Source organism: Arvicola amphibius, chromosome 9 (genome assembly GCF_903992535.2).
Source record: "Arvicola amphibius chromosome 9, mArvAmp1.2, whole genome shotgun sequence".
Lineage (NCBI taxonomy): Eukaryota > Metazoa > Chordata > Mammalia > Rodentia > Cricetidae > Arvicola > Arvicola amphibius.
Window position 1 is genome coordinate 9,293,283 of NC_052055.2, and position 20,733 is coordinate 9,314,015.

At 37.5% G+C, this 20,733-nt stretch overlaps 1 protein-coding gene across 1 annotated transcript in view; it reads left to right on the forward strand.

Annotated features, from left to right (window-relative positions):
• Positions 1-20,733, forward strand: part of Pkhd1l1 (PKHD1 like 1) — a 133,030-nt gene that overhangs the window by 82,830 nt on the left and 29,467 nt on the right. The window contains 12 exon segments of the mRNA XM_042055713.1: positions 144-280; positions 2,073-3,102; positions 4,978-5,169; positions 8,337-8,488; positions 9,694-9,853; positions 10,800-10,971; positions 12,242-12,330; positions 12,981-13,129; positions 14,839-14,968; positions 16,175-16,293; positions 16,884-17,013; positions 18,465-18,638. Coding sequence (XP_041911647.1) covers positions 144-280; positions 2,073-3,102; positions 4,978-5,169; positions 8,337-8,488; positions 9,694-9,853; positions 10,800-10,971; positions 12,242-12,330; positions 12,981-13,129; positions 14,839-14,968; positions 16,175-16,293; positions 16,884-17,013; positions 18,465-18,638 — 2,634 coding nt within the window.

Genomic DNA, 20,733 nt, shown 5'->3' on the forward strand with positions numbered 1-20,733 from the left:
GAAAAAAGGACGTGAATATGTAATAATTATATTTGAGACTAAGGTTAAAATTACATGTAAATAAATATATATGAAATGAGTATAAGGAAATTTTTAACAATAATGTTGGACGTCTTGAATATTGCTTTGAAATATTTTTAAAGGAGAATTTGCTACACAGACATGCCTTCAAGGGAAGTTTGGAGAAGAAATAGGAAGTGACCAGTTTGGAGGCTGTATTATGCTGCACGCTCCTTTACCTGGAGCTAACATGGTAACTGGAAGAATAGAATATGTAGAGGTAAGGACCATTATTGTTAAATCACGAGGTGTCATACAGTGAGTATGTATTCAGCGCCTGCTATTTGCCATACTCTACGTCCAATATGATAGCAGACAGATAAATGAACAGTTTTAGTACAGCCAATTATTCACTTATTTGATCATTACAAATATTTTTTTTATTTTTTATTTATTTATTATTTATTTATTTTTTGGTTGTTTAAGACAGGGTTTCTCTGTGTAGCTTTGGTGCCTGTCCTGGAACTAGCTCTTGTAGACCCGGCTGGCCTCAAACTCACAGTGATCCGCCTGCCTCTGCCTGCCCAGTGCTGGGATTCAAGGCATGTGCCACCACTGCCCAGCTGTTTCTTTATTTTTAAAAGCATAAATCAGATTGGGCTGCACACACAGTTCAAAACCTAATGGTGGCATCATAGCACATCTAAAACACATATTCCATTCCCTTTCATGGGACCATAGGACCTGAATTCTAGCTATTTGTGATTTTGTCACAAGGCAGCTTAGCCACATGAGCCTCCTTCTGTAACTATGTCAAGCACATTTCTGATTTATGTCCACAGTCCTTGCTCTTTGTTCAGTTTAAAATGTTATTCATCAAAGCTTGCGTACTTCACGTTCGTAATGTTACTGGGTTTCCACACTTCATAAGAGAGCCCTCTCCTTACCGTGTTTACTTAAAATTGCTACCCAAACTCTTGGTTACCTTTATTTACTCAAACTCTAATATTTTATGAATTTCAGAATCTTCTTCATATCTTTTCAATAATCAGACTTAATAAATCCTCAGGATTTACCAGTTGTTATCAAGTACCCAGTGAAGAAAAGAGTAGGGAGGGGATTAGATACCCAATATCAAAATCCATAAACCCATTTTGGGAACTCGTAGACAGCATTGATAGTAGCAGAGTCAACACTTCCATTTTATCATAGCCTTTTCTTAAGATAAATTACACATGTGACATCTGAGATATGAACTGACTGAGTTTCCAGAATTGAGTTGTATATTAAGTATTAATGATAGCTATTTTTGTAGAAAAATAATAAATAGCTATTCTAATATTTTCTTTCCATAGACAACTGGCTTATGTTAAATCACTTGTTAGCATCTTGTGTATTAGATCATAGATAATTTAGATAGTAGGTAATAGGTAATAGTCAGAGTTAATTAGAGCATAGACTTGAAAGAAGAGAGAGCTGAATGGTTAGTAACAGCGCCTAATCTGGACTTATTCCCACCTGGATTGCATTGAATTTTGCAAATGTAAACAAGACACTCGGAGCTGTTTACGTTTTCTTATCTGTGAGATGAAGTAAGTGGTAACCTCCTATGATTATGGTAAAGACTGTGACCTTGCATATAAAGCAATACAGTGTCTGGCACGTGGTAAATATCCCAAGTGTTTCTTATATATAGGAATCAAAGGATCGGGAAAAAGAAGACATTTAGAGAACTTTATTTTGTTAAATAGAAAAGTTCAGTAGTAGAATCAAGTTATAGATAGAAGATAAAACACAAAAGAGTCAAAGATGGGTTTGAGCATAGTAAAAAGCAAAGCAACAATAGGTTTGTTTATTACATTTGTGTGCTCATTCACTCTGTTCATAACCTAACAAATACTCTCCTATTATATTCAATTACATCAAATATTGTATTTAGAATAAAATACTATTTTCAAATAATAGCATGAATAATATGGAGGATATTAATATAAATATATTTATATCTTAATATGAACTTGGAGATTATTTTGAAACAGCAAGTTACTGAACAGTTATTTCTGGCATGACAGGTGTTCCATGCTGGCCAAGCTTTCCGTTTGGGACGATACCCAATACATTGGCACCTACTTGGAGATTTACAGTTCAAGTCTTATGTAAGAGGCTGTGCAATTCATCAAACATACAACAGAGCTGTTACAATCCACAATACACATCACCTTCTTGTTGAGAGGAATATTATATATAATATAAAGGGAGGAGCATTTTTCATAGAAGATGGCATTGAACATGGCAATATTCTACAGTATAACTTGGCCATCTTTGTACAACAAAGTACTAGTCTCCTAAATGATGATGTGACTCCAGCCGCATTTTGGGTAACCAACCCTAACAACACAATACGGCACAATGTGGCTGCTGGTGGCACTCACTTTGGCTTTTGGTACAGAATGAATGATCACCCGGATGGCCCATCCTATGACCGAAACATTTGCCAAAAAAGAATTCCTCTTGGAGAATTCTTTAACAATACTGTTCATTCTCAAGGGTGGTTTGGGCTGTGGATTTTTGAAGAATATTTCCCCATGCAAACAGGATCTTGTACTTCTACAGTGCCCGTACCTGCTGTCTTTAATTCACTCACTGTCTGGAATTGTCAAAAAGGAGCCGAGTGGGTGCATGGAGGGGCTCTGCAGTTCCACAACTTTCTTACAGTGAATAACTACGAGGCTGGGATTGAGACCAAGAGGATTCTGGCTCCTTATGTTGGAGGTTGGGGTGAAACCAATGGAGCTGTGATTAAAAATGCCAAAATTGTTGGTCACCTTGATGAACTGGGAATGGGGTCTGCGTTTTGCACTTCGAAAGGCCTCGTTCTCCCGTTTAGTCAAGGCCTGACTGTGTCCTCTGTACACTTCATGAATTTTGACCGTCATGACTGTGTGGCCTTGGGAATAACAACCATCACTGGGGTCTGTAAGGACCGATGTGGAGGCTGGAGTACAAAGTTCGTCGACATCCAGTATTTTCACACCCCAAATAAGGCCGGCTTCCGATGGGAGCATGAAGCGGTACTGATTGACGTCGATGGTTCACTTACAGGTAATATTGCTCTTCAATCTGTGAGAAAAGGATAGCAAAGCTATACTTAAGCTTACACGAAGTTGAATAATTAAGGCTGGTACACCAGTATCACAGATTATAGCCCAGCAGTAAACCATACTACTGAAAATTACAGGAAACACTAGGCACCGATGAGTGATTCGTTTTTGAAAGAGCTTCAAACTGTCAGACGCAGCCTCCAAATAAATTCTTTTTCTCTACCGTTTGCAACTGGACTATGAGCCAGTGATGGTGTTAAGGACATTAGTGGAGATACTTACTGCTTGCTGCCATTTCAATGCTGGAGCTCCTCTATCTGTCTTCAGATAAAAATTGTCTTCATTATTTCCACTCCATACAAATAGATATCAATTCAAACCCCACTTTTAAATCATGCAGTCAGAATATGCCCTTATTAGAACACATTCAAAAGAAGTGGCAAGCCTACTCTCAACTCCTTTGTAGTTTAAATTCTAAATTCGTATCTGTTTAAAAATATGTTAAATTGACAAGAATTAAGAAAGAGGATATAATATAGTTTTTTTTTTCTAGTTTTAACTCTGTTTTTTTTTTTTTTTTTTTTTTTTTTTTTTTGGTTTTTCGAGACAGGCTTTCCCTGTAGTTTCTAGAGCCTGTCCTGGAACTAGCTCTTGTAGACCAGGCTGACCTCGAACTCAGAGATCCGCCTGCCTCTGCCTCCCGAGTTCTGGGATTAAAGGTGTGCGCCACCACCGCCGGCTAGTTTTAACTCTGTTAAGGATTTTTTTTTTGTTTTTGATGGTGAACTGGTACATAAAAATATATTTGATAATAAGTGTGTAAAATTGAATGTATAGCTCCATAGCTTCAGAGTGGCTATTCTAACTGTATCAAACATTATTGAGATGTATGCACTTGGATTTGGTTAAAGTCATTGTGTGATGATTTTTATTTGCCAGTTTTAATAAAGAAGTTTATTAAATTATTAAATAGGTATGTTAAACCTAGAAAAATGCTAATATGTGTCCTATATTTTTCTATAATTTTAAGTAATTTAAGTTCAAATATGTCATATTTTCTATAAATATATTCATGATTTCTCAAGGGTTTTATCTTTACAAATTGTTAATTTTGGACTTGTCTAAACAGAGTGGGAAGCATACGTGGGTATGCTTGCTGAATACTTTTTAAGAATCAACTGACAGATAAACCTAGAGATAGCAGTGGCTGGGTTCTGAAAGTCTCCTTGAAAGATAAAATGCATTCTTTTCCATGCTCACATGGTTCGAGTTCTCAGCTACAGCTGATAAAGTCCTGTCTCCCTTTCTAACTCTAGCTTTTAGACTGTTGTCGTGGTTCTTGCTCTAGTTCTGTGTAGCTTTCATTCACTGACTTAACTTAGGTTCTAAAGGTGACTTTACCTCATTGGCCCACAGAGATCAATTATCTTGCTTAATGTCTGGTAGGTTAGGAGTGGTATTTAGTCCCCTTGGTCCTTCTGAAGGCTTTGTTCCCTCTCCCATCATCAGAGTCAGTGCGGGGCTTTCTCTAGTAACTCATCATGTATTTGTTTAAAAGCATGGTATACGAGCAGATGTCTCAGAATCGAATCCTTTTGTGGATCCTGAATCAAGCCTCTTGGGCTCCCTCCCATCCCTTACTTTGACTCTCATGGATGCTTCATGTCTTGTGTTTCAAATAGATTTGTGGTGAGTCCTTTAACAGAAAAGTCTACTGCAAAACCAATGCATCCTGTCCCTCGAAAACAAAAACCCTCTACCGAGGCTTTTACAGGTTATTAGTAATGTTGCCGCCATGGGAACCATGCACTGTAGATCAGTTTTATGAATTTTCTGATAGAAAATAGCAATCGTACTGCTTCTTTTTCTTACCCAGGGCACAGAGGGCACACCGTCATTCCCCACAGCTCCTTACTGGACCCTTCCCACTGCGCTCAAGAGGCTGCATGGAGCATTGGTTTTCCTGGATCTGTCTGTGACGCCTCAGTCAGTTTCCATCGGGTAGCGTTCAACAAGCCTTCTCCGGTGTCTCTACTTGAAAAAGATGTAGTTCTCTCAGACTCTTTTGGTAAGTGAATTGGAACAGTTTGAGTCAGTAAGTCCAATGTTTTGTTTTCCTAAATGTTTCTCATTATCTTCTTCACGGTGTTCTGAACATTGCAAAGAGCACATTTATACCAGACATAGTCCAGGCAGGACAGCAGTTACTCTAAGTGAGGGCTGGAAGGACAATCAATAGGTGTATGATATCCTGTCATTTGAGCAGCCACCAGACAGTATTATGACAAAGAACAGGAAAGTTACCAAAGCCATTGGAGCAAGACAGTAAAGATAGCTATATTAAGCTGAAGACAATTTTTTTTGCTATGCTTGCTTAATGAGACAGAATGTGTTTAGCATCTCCTAGGTCAACAGATGTATATGAAGTGCTATGAACTGTTGATTAGTGACAGGATTACTGTGCTTAGTACACCTGCTGTATTTGGCATCCTTACCAGACTAGGCTGTGCTAATTTATTATTCTTCACAATGCATATCCAACTTTTCAGCCAAAAGGGGATGTGGTCATAACCTTGCTCTTCGCGTGTCGTAAATCTCTGGTAGTTGCACTGACCTCTGCAGTTCCTTACAGTGTGTTTGCTGTCACTCATCTGTCAATCACAGCAACAAAAGCCTGAGAAAATAATTAGCTGGTATGGAGAAAGATTTATCTGGGATCAGTTTTGGAGCTTTCCATCTGTAATCAGCGGAACCAATTGCTTTTGAGCCAGTCACAAGACGGTCCATCCTGGAGAGGAACACATAATGGAATAAAGCTACTGAGTCTTACATTCCCATTGTGAGGGCCCATTCTTAATGACCCAAATACCTCCAGCAGGGCTGCACCTTTTAAAAGATCTATTGCTTTTGAATAGCACCACCCTGAGACTATACCTTCAAAGCATTGGCCTATGGAGCACAATTATCTTCTTTAGTGTGTAGGAGGCATGGTGCTTAGTCCCCTTAGTCCTTATTAAGGGTTTTCCCTCTCTTTACTGATCATAGAGTCAGTGTGGGGCTTTCTCTAGGCATATATTTTCTCATTTACACCTTGGCTAGCCTACCTTGAGTGAATCAAATCTGCTTACCCATCTATCTCTATTTCACCTATCAATTTTTCCATCTATTGAGCAATTACTAATATTCTTTGACTTTCAATGGTTTTTATTCTGATAAACTCATTCCTAATTGAAAATGTAGTAACATTAGAAATGTAGCTACTACACATAACATGCTAAAGAGGGCGGTTCAGTCTAGCTTACTTTACCCAGGCTTGGACAGTTGCACTAGCCCCTAGCTCAGAAAAGTCATCTAACACAAAGCCTATTTTATAATAATGCCTTGAATATATAATGTAATTAATTGGATAGTAAGTTATTGTTATTTTTATGACCTGCCAGTGTAGAGTCCAAAACTCATTAAGATGAACCATCGTAAATTATATTTTCTCTGCATAAATATCTATCTATAATGAAACAATTTTGTTTTCTACAGCCTGTGATGATAGAATGGAGATCTGACAATGAATGAAAGCTTCTGATAATCAAGGATTCTCTAGACAACATCTTTATAATATTTACAAATGTTATTCTTTACATTTTCTGGGTAAAGACAAATGATACAGCTTTCGATAACTAAATCTCTACCTGTGAATGTCTGATCCCAACACATTAGGAATTAGGACTATAGAAAGGGACTTGGTCAACAAAATAAACTGCTCTGTCCTGTCCTTTGATGATATCAATATTTGTCATTTGGGGATATTTTTCTCTTTTTGCTTTTTGAGGGACTCACCAACCAGTTCCCAAATAAATAACACAGAGAGAGACTTATTTTTAGTTATGAATGCCCGATCTTAGCTTGGCTTGTTTCTTACCTGATTTTCTTAAGTTATTCTGTCTACTTTTTTCCTCTGGGCTTTTATCTTTCTCTATTTCTGTGTATCTTCCCTTCTTACTCAGTGGCTGACTGGGTGGCTGGGTGACTGGCCCCTGACGTCCTTCTCTCCTTCTCTTGCTCTTCGTTTTCTCACCTCCCAGATTTCTCTTATTTATACTCTCTGCCTGCCAACCTTGCCCATTCTAGCTCCTGTCTCACTATTGGTCATTCATCTCTTTTTTAGGACCATCAGGTGTTTTAGACAGGCACAGTAACGCAGCTTCACGGAGTTAAACAAGTGCGCGTAAACAAAAGTCACACAACTGAAAATAATATTTCCCAATAACTCTTCCTCAAAACTTTGCAAATAATTACAAAATGGCAGTTTAATATGCTCTCAGTATTGCCAAATACACCAGCCCCTACTTAACTATATTAATAAGGTGATTGATGATTTGAAACAAAAATCAGGCATTTCAATAGTAGCCTATTCCACTTTGAAATTTTACAACATGAATATACCAGCAATATGCTAACTACTAAAAGTACCTGTCACTAGTTTAATTCACACTGATGTATTGGAATATTCTTATTCTTTACTCATTAGATCTTCTCAAAATGTTCCTTGCAAAAATTCCAAGTTCTTCCCCCGTTTCAAGCAGAACTCTACACCTGTTTACTGTGCATTTTGAAACTGGGTAAATACCTGTGCCCCATTCCTCGACCTACTTTGAGATTGAGTAAAGATTCACTCCATCACTGACTTTCACAGTTCCCTTTCTAGATGGTGGATTACGCAAGTGCAGTGGTTTATACAAGCGTGGTGGGTTTGAAATGTCCACTGTCCCTTCCCTCTCAGCTCAGTAGCTTTTGCTCTTTGAACTGGTAAGGACCTGGAAAATAAGAAAGTTGTAGTCAATTATTCAGTAACAGACTTCCGTTCCTCAGACCTCATGCAGAAATGTTTATTTCTGTATAAAGTATATGGTAGCAAATCTATGATCTCTAAGAATCTATCACCAAGCAAGTCTGGAAAGGGTGACGCGAGGAAAGAGAGAGGAACCTGGAGTCAGAAAGCACTAGTGTGAAGTAGGCTGACTCATGGCAACCAACCGTGCTCTGCGCTAGGCAATGCAGGTGCCCACCAGGACTCAATACTGCCTCCCAGAGAGAGAGTTACAGAAATTTGAACCTTTCTCCCTTGTCTGTCTGTCAGGACAACCAGAAGACAGGATTTTGTATTTTCTCTTGTTCAGAAACAGAGGCCTTTCATGCGGTGGAGATTATAGCTGCTGATTGTTTCGTGCTCTCCTACAGGCAGCAGCATCGTTCCCTTTCAGAAGAAACGGCTGACCCATATGTCTGGGTGGATGGCTCTGATTCCAAATGCAAATCACATTAATTGGTATTTTAGAGATGTGGAACACGTAACCAACATCTCATACACATCAACCTTCTATGGATTTAAGGTAAATGAAGGGCTACAAAGAACAGAACAGCAGCCTACACCGTCATCCTCATACACCCATCTTTTTCTCTTCCCTCTTCTGAGTGTGTATTTGTATGTGAATTTATGTATTGCGGTATATGCACATATGTGTATAAAGATGGGAGCATCTGTGTTTTTATCAGTCTCCACCTTATTCCCTTGAGATTGGTGATCTCCTTGAGACAGACTCTCTCATTTAATGCAGAACTAGCCTGAAGATCAAAAAGCCCCAACAATCCTCCAGTTTGCACACTTAATCAATGGCACCATGAGTCACACTTGGCTTTTGTATGGGGCCTTAGAATTGGAGCTCAGGTGGTCCTGCTTCCACATCAAGCAGTTCTATTCATTAACATTCCAGTAGCTCCTTAGCCATTTCTCAACCCAGAATGCTCTTACTTTACAAATCAATCTTTTAAGCTGTGTGATGCACCCCGAATGGTCTACTCACTCTAAATCTAAGAAGGAGGCAATTTTGACCATATTCCCATGTTATGCTTTTTCCTGACTGCCCTTGTCCTTTTTTCTGTGGCAAATAGCTCACACATATTGAGTTCCAAGTACCAGTTAAGGGTTTATTTGTATCATGAACTAGAATAGAAAACACTAATTACAGAACACAATTTGTGTATTTCCACCACATATCTCTACCATGATATTTTCAAATATTTACTATCTTTGAAAAGGAATAAAAGTTTGTAGGGATTGTAGAGGCTCCATTGATGAGGTGTTTCCTCCTACATTCTTCTATGAATGCTACATATTTGTCAGGCCCAGAAATCATATCCAGCATTACTTTTTAAATTGTAAGGTATCAAAGAAAAAGCATAGATCTTAACAATATGTGTGTGTGTGTGTGTGTGTGTGTGTGTGTGTGTTTGTGTGTGTGTGTGAAACTTATACACCCATATGGACATGTGAGTGAAGAACTTGCACATGTGTGGAGAGAGAAGAAAAAATAATAAGAAAAAGAAGATTCTTTTCTTACCTTGATGGTGGAGCTAGCATTGTTGACATAGACCTGCAACATGTCAAACAACATAAAAGCCCCCATTGAAAGGTAAAACGAGAAACTAACTTTGCATGTAATATGCTACATGGGCTATATTTGTGGTATTAAAACCAAGTTATAATAACGATATCTTTTTATATAAATCAAGTCACATTTTTCTGCAACAATTTTAGGAGGAAGACTATGTAATTATATCACATAACTTCACTCAAAATCCTGATATGTTTAATGTTGTTGACATGCGGAATGGCTCGTCCAACCCATTGAGCTGGAATACTAGCAAGAACGGAGACTGGCATCTTGAAGCAAACACCAGTACTCTCTATTATTTAGGTATGTATTCATTAGGTAGAGTGATTTTTTTACCTAATAATTTTTCCAAAGATAAGAACAATTTCTTAGTAGGAATATGTGACCCACAGTAGCCTGTATTACCAGAACTTGTTAAATATTTGTTGAATAAAAATACTAGACATAAAATTAATGCTGGAAAAGCCTTTAATTTAAAAGCTTGTGTTATATTTTTGAAGCTAATACTCATATAATTTACACAAGGTCCTGATTACATTATTTACAGAATTAGAGAAAATGAATATAAGGGCAGCTTGTATACATTCCATTACTATTAAAATATTTTCAGAAAATAAAAGTATTTAATGATAAAATTAAAGCTGGATGGTGGCGGTGCACACCTTTAATCCCAGCAGCCAGGAAGCAGATGCAGCAAGTTTGAGGCCATCCTGGTCTACAAAGAGAGTTCCAGGACAGTCAGGGCAGCACAGAGAAACCCAGTCTCCAAAATCCAAAGGATACCCCTCCCAAAAAAAGAATGAAATTTAAATTTAGAAAGGAATAAAATTAATTTTAAAGCACACTTATTTTATTTTATGTGCATGTGTGTATGTTTATTTTATGTTTGGCCTGCATGTGTGCATCTGTACCATGTGGTTTCCTTGTTCTCACAGAGGCCAGAAGAGGGGCATCAGATTCCTAGAACAGGAATTACAGACAGTTCTGAGCTGCCGTGTGGGCTCCCCCGGGAGAGTAACCCATGCTTTTAACAGCTGAGCCCTCTCTCTAGCCCCTTAAGGCATTCATTTCCATTAATTCTCCTTAATATCTCATCTCCTAAAATGATACCTATTTTGTTGAAGTTTCTCAATGCCTACTTTCTGCTTCTGAGTAAGTGATGTTTCCAAAATGCTATGGCTTCATACAGATTTAAGTACTTGGTTGTCCTGTTAATGTGTTTATTGAAACCATATTGATTTTGCTTCAGTGTCAGGGAGAAGCGACTTTCCTCAGAGCCAGCCCATTCCTGGGACGCTAGATCCCGATGTGAAAGATGTGATCATTAATTTCACAGCCTACTGCTGTGTTCTCCAAGACTGCTTTCCTGTCCATCCACCATTAAGAAAGCCAGTTCCCAGGAAACGCCCAGCCGCTTACACGTACGTAGGCCTTCTTCTGCTAATGTCTTTGATGCCATCTAAATCTCTCCTGAGGGAGATAAAACTGCCTTCCTCCTGCACGACGACTTTTGCTTCACAAAGTATATCCACACCCGTGCTTTTCTCCTTTTGTAATTCACTCCCCACGAAAAAATGGAGAAAGCTCATAAGAATTGGGTGCAAAAGTTGCTGACACGGTTAACACTAGTGGAGAGTTAGCTTGGATTCTGATAGCTGTCCCAAGCCCTTTATTGTATAGGTGAGAAAGATGCCATCCAGCAACGTAAGCGAGCTGTGTGGGTTCTCTGAACGGACTTAGGGCATGTCCAGTCCAGCACAGCGTCTGAGCTTGCTCAGTAGTATTCCAAGCGGTGTCAATTTTGATGGATTTCATGTCAACCTCACAAGAGAGAACTTCGCATTGTTTTCAAGTATTGATCTCAGTTTTAATGCTTCTAGTTAAAAATCTTTCCCTTCTCTCAGACCAGATTTTACAGATCCCTACGTTGTTTTACCCGTGCGAATCATCACAGTTTAATTAGTGTGTAAATGGCTCTCTTGCATCTCAGTACTAATCATTTCCAGCCAGAAGGTATCAACTTTCTAATCACATCCCTTAGGAAATTTTCCATTAGCTGCCAGTTTCTAGAAGGCACAATTACAAAAAGGGCAAGGCCCCTTCTTTCCAATGTGCTTTCCATGTTTATTCCAGCGTAAGGCAGCCTTCATTCTGGGTGCAAACCTATCACCCCAAGTCCCTGCGCTGCCATTGCTCAGGGCATAACCTCAATTTGTCCCTGACAAATAAGAGATCACTCTTACTGCCCTTCCATTCACGGAATCTACCCAAATATGTCCTTAAAGTGTACTCGGTGAAATAGCACCATTTGCCAGGGGCCCATAAACAGACAGAGGATGTACTGCTTTTCAATTTTCTATCGCCAAATCTTATAAGAAAATGGAATAATTGGCATATCTAAAATTAAATTAAAGTTTGGTTAAATTGGCATATACAAAAATAAGGATTTGGTGTGAAGAAAGGTGTTCAAATTTTTAAAAGTAATCTTGTTCAGCAGAAAAACTACGTTGTTTGTATATGTTTTATGAATACTACTAATTGTACATAGTAGCTTGCCTAGTTAGTAAAATTATTAAATATCTGATTCACATTCAACCATTCTAAGACATCTAATGTACTGCTGGGCCTTAAGGAAGTGCTCACTAAATACATAGAAGTGGCGATTAATGGCAGCATTATTTTTCTTTTCAGTTTATGGTCAAATGAGTCTTTTTGGCAATCATCCCCAGAGAACAACTACACTGTACCTCACCCAGGAGCAAATGTGGTTATTCCTGAAGGTAAGCACACAAGTATACATAAGTCACATGTTAGCGTTTAAGAAACATTAATGCTGCCATTGAAGCAGGAGTGCTAATGGTTACGTCTCTGTCCTAAAACGTCATGTGCTGAGGAAGAGTAACAGGAAAGAGAAGTGTCGCGAGATGAAGAATAATCTTTAGGTTTTCTGTACATAATAACATTAACTGGGTATGGTATGGTTGTTTGCTTTCCCTGAGACTCCAAAGGCCAAGAAAGGAGCGTTGCTTCAGTTCAGGGATTTAAAACTAACTTTAGACACAGCAACACTGTCTTCTTCTTTCCTCTTCCTCTTCCTCCTCCTCCTCCTCCTAAGACAGCATTTCTCTGTGTTGCTCCGGCTGTCCAGGAACTCACTCTTTAGACCAGGCTGGCCTCAAACTCCCAGAGATCCGCCTGTCTCTGCCTCCCGAGTGCTGGGATTAAAAGCATACGCTACCGCTGCCCAGCCACAGCACTGTTTCAAAAACAAAAATGTCACAAGGACAACAAAACCTCAATAGCATACTTCCTGTGAGATGCAAAAAAGTGGAAAGAAACCATGGGCTTCACAAACAAGATTCCGGAGTAAGTCAAGGCTGTGCTGTGCGGTTCACGGGGTGGGTGCACTGCGTTTCTTATTGCTTTTTAGGATCATGGATTGTAGCTGACACAGATATACCCCCAATGGAAAAGCTCACTATTTGGGGAGTTCTGGAAATAGAAGACGGATCTGAAGTGGAATCTGCAGCCCCTTCTTATAGAAGAGTTGTTTTGAACGCCACCTACATATCGGTGCAGGTAGGGGTGACGTCTCATCTTTTATATTTTTAATCTGTTTAATTTCTGACATGAAAATTTAAGGAATTAGTATTCAGTGTGTAGATAACCACACACACACACACACACACACACACACACAGAGAGAGAGAGAGAAAGAGAGAGACAGACAGACAGAGAGAGGAGAGAGAGAGAGAGAGAGAGAGAAACTGTTGTAGTCCAGAAAATGCAAGTGTCACACACCTCTTAAGTCTTCTTTCTTCTCTCTTTTAAATCATGGTTTCATCTTCCTTCTGGGGTAATTATCAGCATACACTTGAGTGTGTAATTGTCCCTGTTTTCATTCTACTTAAAGTATTCGTATTGATATTATATAAAGCTTAACTATGAGTTCACACCAATGAATACCAAATCCTTAGGTGTTCTAAAGAGAAAAGATTTTGACTATTTTTTTTAAAGAAAACTTACAGTGCTTCTTAGAAATGAATGGACATAGATGGGATTATGAAGACAAAAGTAATCAGACTCACTGCGTCAGTGGTGTGGAATGGTCACCCGGTTCTTCTATAAACCTCAGGTGGTCTTGAGATTGTAGCAGCTTAGTAAGTTTAATTGTCTTGTCGCTCTGCTATTATTTATGAGAAAAGAATCGCTAAACAAAAAAGCTATTAGGGATTTATTTTAAAGAGCATTTTTTAAAGAGCATTTATTGCACAAATAAACTTCCCTGATGCGATCCGGATGCTAAACTAACAGTCCACGGGTAGAGATGTAAACGCAGCTATAAACGTAGTTAGCGGTTTGATGCTATGTCTGTTCATTTGATGCATAGTAATAGTAGGTTCACCCCTGAGGCCTTTCAGTGCCCAAAATGGGTTCTTGGCCAATTAACATGCTCCAGTAGATGGCTTTATACCCATGGGCAGCACAAATTGGTTTGGGTGGGTTATTTATAAAAATGGAAGAGAAAAAAAAAGACGTGAATTTGGGAGCAGGAGGCAGGAGTGGAACTGGATGGGCAGCAGTTAGAGGGAGGTGTGGGAGGTGAATAGGATCCAGACATCGAAAGAAGTTCTCAAAGAATGAATAAAAATGTTATACTAAGCAGAATTTGCTAGCTTTTTATGAAAATATAAAGAACAGAAACTCCTTTTGATGCTTTCCAGAGCGTAAGATTTTGGGCAGATGTACGGAATTGAGGAATAATGCTGCATGTGTCTTTACTTCACTCTTTATTAGTTTATTAAAATGTTAAATGTTGAATAAGTTACCTGACGGCTTTCATTTCAGCATCAGTTTTCTCACTTATGAAATAAAAATAAATACCAATTCATGAGTTTAGTATGAAGGCTGAAGTTTATGATTAATATAGGTGAAGTCTTACATTAGGTTCATTTGATGATAGTCATCATTAGCAATGATGGCCCTTGTTGGTATAGCTTAGATGGAGTGTTAGGAGCATATTGTGTATGTCTATTCAAACATCACTAGCTTAGGTCTTGGGAGATCTTAGTTCTAGGTCTGACAGTAAATAGACACTGAATTTGACCACAGAAAAGCATTTAGACTCTCTATCCTATGGCTAAAGGATAAAGTCACTTCCAACCATAAGACTGACCTAACAAAATGTCTCCATTTATTAGGGAAGCTTCTGGCTTCTTCTTTCTAATGGGTGCACTTTATTCTTGCTCATTTTTTTTAAGTCCTAACCATTTTCTGCTTCACTGCAGGGAGGGAGATTAATTGGTGGCTGGGAAGATAACCCTTTTAAAGGAGAATTGCAGATTGTTCTTCGAGGAAATCATTCTACCCCAGAATGGGCTTTTCTGGAAGGACCAAATCAAGGGGCAAAGGTCTTAGGTAAGGGATATCATATACTGAATGTCTCTTGTCTTTTTTTCTTAGTCTCTTTCAAAATACACAGCCCTAAAGTACTCAGCTCATGATGGCATGGCTTCACAATCTTTTATAGCCTTTCATTTATCCTAAACACACAGGGGCCAGAGATTTTAAGATATTAAATAATGTCATATTACAGTTTGGTAACAGATGTAGATGTGTATATTTCAAGCCAAAACAAGTTATTATAAGACTAAATTTAGCAAAGCTCTCTATATGCGTATTATTTCTCAAGACTGGTGTCTTCATAATCTTTTTGCTATGGAAGAACAATAATACTTTTCATATTTTTGTGGCTTCCCCCTTCCCTACCCATAATCCCATTTCAATATTCATAAACAGTCTTTGGCTCAGTTGGCTATGCTGTCAGTTCCCCACTTACAGCTGCAGCTGAGCTTAATTTCCCTGAGGTATTGGTGTATTGTGCACAGTCCTATTTAAATCTAGAAGGCAAAGGTCTTACAGGAGTAATTAACAGCTGCTTTCATTAATACTATTGCATATTCATTTAGGAGACACGTAAGAATGTCACTACAACATTGAGGCAGGCAAGCACAGTCTTAAAGATATTTGTATGTCTACATTTATTTTCAAAAATGACATCAACTAGTGCAAAATAATATCAAAAAAACTATTAAGTACATATGTCTTTTCAGCTCTAATCTGAAGGAAACTAGTATTAGGTAACAATTTTCTATCTTTTCTTGCACATATATTGTTTATAGTTATTTATTGGGTTTTTCCTTTTGTCAAAACATGGTTAAAATTAAAGCATCATGGGGCAGCTTTTTGTTTCTTTGCTAACATATTATGGATATATGGTTTAGATCAATTGGTGCCCACAGAGAAAACTCTCCTTTTTTAAGAATATTGTTTCCCACTGTTAAAACAATTGAAACATTTATAATAATTTATGTATATCTTCATTAATTCCATTTTTTATTGCTCCAAAATAACGTTGTTGCAAGACTCCTAATTTGTTTTTTTTTTTCACGCCAGGTTTACTATGGTCTAACTGCCAATACTTTTTGCACAGCCAACCTCAATTCATTCCATTCATTCTCAAATGTTTAGTAGCTTGCTAAAAATACATCAGTGAATAGTCTCATTCTATACTAGCTCCCAACTCAGGTCTGTGCAATCAGCGGGAATGCTTCTCTCTTTCAGGGGTGTTTGGTGAGCTGGACCTACATGGACTTCCACATTCGATATATAAAACTAAACTGTCAGAAACTGCAGAGGCAGGCTCCAGAATCTTATCTCTGATAGACGCTGTGGATTGGCAGGTAGAAAACAAATCATGATGTCAAGCATTCATCAAACATATCAGGAGCACCACATGTACATTAGTTATAAAACAAAAATATGTAAGCTGTTGGTTATATTTGTAACTTGTAATTTCTTGAAAGAGAGACAGTAGAACTATTTAAATATATTTTACTGTTATCTGTTACCTTATCCTTTGTCATTTTTGATGTTATATTTCAGCATTTGGAAAGCAAACAAACCTCGAAGCACAATGAAATTCAAGAGATATCTATAGCAAATGAGAGAAAAGTAGAATGCTAATAGAAACCTCATAATTTAGACTTTGTTACATTTATTTATTCATGGAGCACATGCTTGTGTATGGGGTGGTTGAGGGGGAAGGACATGCCGCACGTGTGTTTATGGGTGTGGGGTAGTGTCATACCTTAGAATTCTTAATATCAACAAAGCACATTAATTGTTAGAGATCTAGATGTATACTTAATTTTTGCTGGTAATACCCTGATTGCTAATAAGGTATAAATTTATAATTACTTATGATTGTTCCTAAGAAACATAAACCTACTTTTAAAATTGCTCTTGCATTTGGCACTTAAATTTTTCTAAGGAGGGAGAAGATATTGTGGTAACTACCACAAGCTATGATTTACATCAGACCGAGACTAGAAGGATTGCTAAAATCCTGCATGGGCACAAAGTTCTCGTCCTCAATGATAGCCTTTCCTACACTCACCTTGGTAAGTGGCTGCTCTTTAATCGAGGGGCTATGCAATTAAAATGTCTGGAAATGTCCATATTTTAGCTATGAACCCTTTAAATTATAATTCTTTGACTGAACTTTACAAATATTTTACCAGAATAGTTGGCTTGGGTGCCAGTGGGTTCTACTATCCATGTCTAGGCTTCCAATATCCTTTGCTATATGTATGTATTTTTTGTTCATTCATTTACTCATTCAGCAAATATCCAACAAAGACCTACTATATAATATTCTATGGAGTAAAACTCTGTTCTTTTCCTTTCTAAGTGTCCAAGAAATTCTTAATATACCATGGAATTGTAAAAGCTTTCTTCTGTGACTGGAGAAATGGCTCAACAGTTAAGAGCACTGACTGCTCTTCCAGAAGTCTGGGATTCGATTTCCTAGAACCCATATGGTGACTTATAGCCATCTATAACTTCAGTTCCAGGAGATCCAACACCCTCTCCTGGCCCTTGAGTGCACAGAGATATGCAAGTGATGCTCAAACATACATATAGACAAAACACCCATATATAAATAAAAACAAAAAGATGTAAATTGTGCTTGATACACTTCTAACAGAATTCTGGTTCATATGCTATATACATATAAAAGTAGAACAATCCCATGACTAGGATCTGGGAAAAAAACAATATCAGTTCTACTCAGGGTCCAGGGAAACATTTTTTAAATAACACAATTTCCTCATTGACTAAAATTAAAACAAGTATTTTAAATAGCGTTGCAATAATATTATCATGTGTAACTTTATATAATTGCAAACCAACTCTAAAGATTTTCAAAAGGAACTCTTATTTAAAATAATCTTAAGCACTGTCTACATTTCAATTATTTTTCATTAGTGTGTATTCATTGCTTGTGGTACTGGGTTATATAAGAATGTTTCATACAAGTATAGAATGTACTTTGAGTCTATTCTTCCTAGACTATCTTACTTTTCTTACTGTTCATAATAATTAATTCCTGGAACAAGCCTAGGTGTTCATCAAACTTTCCAACCATAAAGAACAAAGTTATGTTGTTTTTAGAAGTACTGATGCAAGTGGAAACAGACATATTAAGTGAAAGAAGTCAGTCTCAGAAGAAACAGTGCTGGATTTCTTCTCATATATGTGCTTCATAGATTTAACGAAGGCATAAAACTGTCTAGAGAAGCAAAAGGAAAGAAGAGGAAATCACTAGCTTTCATTTCTAATTTTAATAATTTTATTACATAAACAGATGCTATGTCTTGGATGCATTAGTATATAAATAAAATAGTATCTTAATTTCAGCCTGCCATTTATCTCTGTTTAAATAGTACATCAATGTATAAATTTATGCCAAAACTTGGCATGTTAGAAAGTTGCTTGTCTTAGGAATTATAAAGAAATGAATAATCAAATATTTCTTAGCATTGTCAGTGGTCCACCTTTCTGATTGCAGCTGAGAGACAGCAGATCCTTGGAACTGGACAGAGTTACACATTAGCAGCTGATGTGGGGATACTGAGTAGAAACATCAAAATAGTTGGGGAAGATTACCCAGTTTGGTCCAGGGAGTCTTTTGGTGCACGGATCCTAGTTGGCTCATTCACTGGAAACATGATGACATTTAAAGGTGCGTAAATTTTCTGTCTTTTTTTGTGAAATATATAACATAGTTTCTTGTGTGCATAATTCTCAGTTCTTCACAGGACCACACGGGAAAAATAAGGCTTCAAGAGTGATTATGTATTCTGTGTTCCTCTCTGAGTAAATTTCCTAACATTATTAGTTATTTATTTTATCTTCTTAGACAGTAAAATTTATCAAACCAGGAAAGGATAAAGCGATAACTAGGCTGGTCTCTAAGCCAAACAAAAATCATTTCACAACATCTCTTGCCTTTGCTTTAAGGAAACCTTCAAATACACCAAATACAGCAAAAAAACAATGTAGTAAATTCTACTGTCACTGTCGCCTCTAGTGATCATCAACTACCAATTTCAGCCAATCCTGTCTTATCTGGTAGTATTTATCTTTGTCACTCCCTCCCTGTTTGAAATTCAGAAAACTTTTTTTTTTTGATAAGTTTTATTAAACCCCACGACCTAGAAGTAGAGTCCCTGCAGCAAATGCAGGGAAAATCCTATACCATTGGTGAGAGTGGGGTGCTGAAGTCTCCCTTTATTAAACTGTGGGGTTTTATGTGTGATTTAAGCTTTAGTGACATTTCTATGACAAATGTGGGTACCCTTGTATTTGAGGCATAGAAGTTAAGAAGTGAGACTTCATCTTGATGGATTTTTCCTGTGGTGAATATGAAATGTCCTTTTCCATCTCTTTTGAGTAATTTTAGTGTAAAGTCTATTTTGTTAGATGTTAGAATAGCTATGCTAGTTTGCTTCTTAGGTCTGTTTGATTGGAAAATCTTTTCCAACCCATTATTCTGAGGTAATGTCAGTTTCTGTTGTTGAGGTCTGTTCCTTGTATGAATTCTTTTTCACATACATTCTGTTAGTCTGTATCTTTTTAATGGCTAATTGAGTGCATTTATATTAAGAGATATTAATGTCCAGTAATTGTTAATTTCTATTATTTTTGTTATTATTAGTTTTGATCATCAATTGTTATTGATGATAGTGTGTATGTGTGTGTGTTTCTCTTCTTTGGGGTTTGCTGCTGTGACGTTATCTATTACCTACATTTTCATAGGTGCATCTAACAACCTTGGGTTGGAGTTTTCCTCCTAGTACTTTTTATAGGGCTGAATTCGTGGATAGGTATTGTTTAAATCTGGTTTTGTCAGAAAATATCTTGTTTTCTTCACCTACAGTGATTGAAAGTTATGCTGGATATAGTAGTCTGTGCTGGCATCCATGGTCTCTTAGAGTCTGCAAGTCATCAGTCCAAGCACTTCTGGCTTTCAGTCTCCATTGAGAAATTTGGTGTTATTCTGATAGGTCTGCCATTATATGTTACTTGACCTTTTTCCTTTGCAGTTTTTAATTTTTTTCTGTATGTTTAGCGTTTTGATTATTATGTGCTAAGGTACATTTTTTTCACCTTGTCTATTTGGGGGTTCTGTGAGCTTCTTTTTTTTTTTTTTTTTAAAGTTTGGGAAGCTGTCACTCTTTTTTTTTTTAAGATTTTTTTATTTATTATACAGACAGTGTTCTGTCTGCACACCAGAAGAGGGCACCAGATCTCATTATCGATGGTTTTGAGCCACCATGTGGTTGCTGGGAATTGAACTCAGGTCCTCTGGAAGAGCAGCCAGTGCTCTTAACCTCTGAGCCATCTCTCCAGCCCCCCCCCCCCTTTTTTTTTTTTTTTTTGGTTTTTCGAGACAGGGTTTCTCTGTAGCTTTGAAGCCTATCCTGAAACTAGCTCTTGTAGACCAGGCTGGTCTCGAACTCACAGAGATCCGCCTGCCTCTGCCTCCCGAGTGCTGGGATTAAAGTGTGAGCTTCTTGTATCTTTATAAGCATACCCTTTAGATTGGAAAAGATTTTTTTTCTATAATTTTGTTGAATATATTTTCTGTGCCTTTTAGTTGGAATTCTTTTCCTTCTTCTATCTTTAATATCTTTATGTTTGGACTTTGCATAGTGTCTCAGATTTACTGAATGTTTTTTGTTAGGAATCTTTTAGATTTAACATTTTCTTTGATTGCTAAATCTATTTTCTCTATTCTATCTTCAATACCTGAAATTCTTTCTTCCATCTTTTCT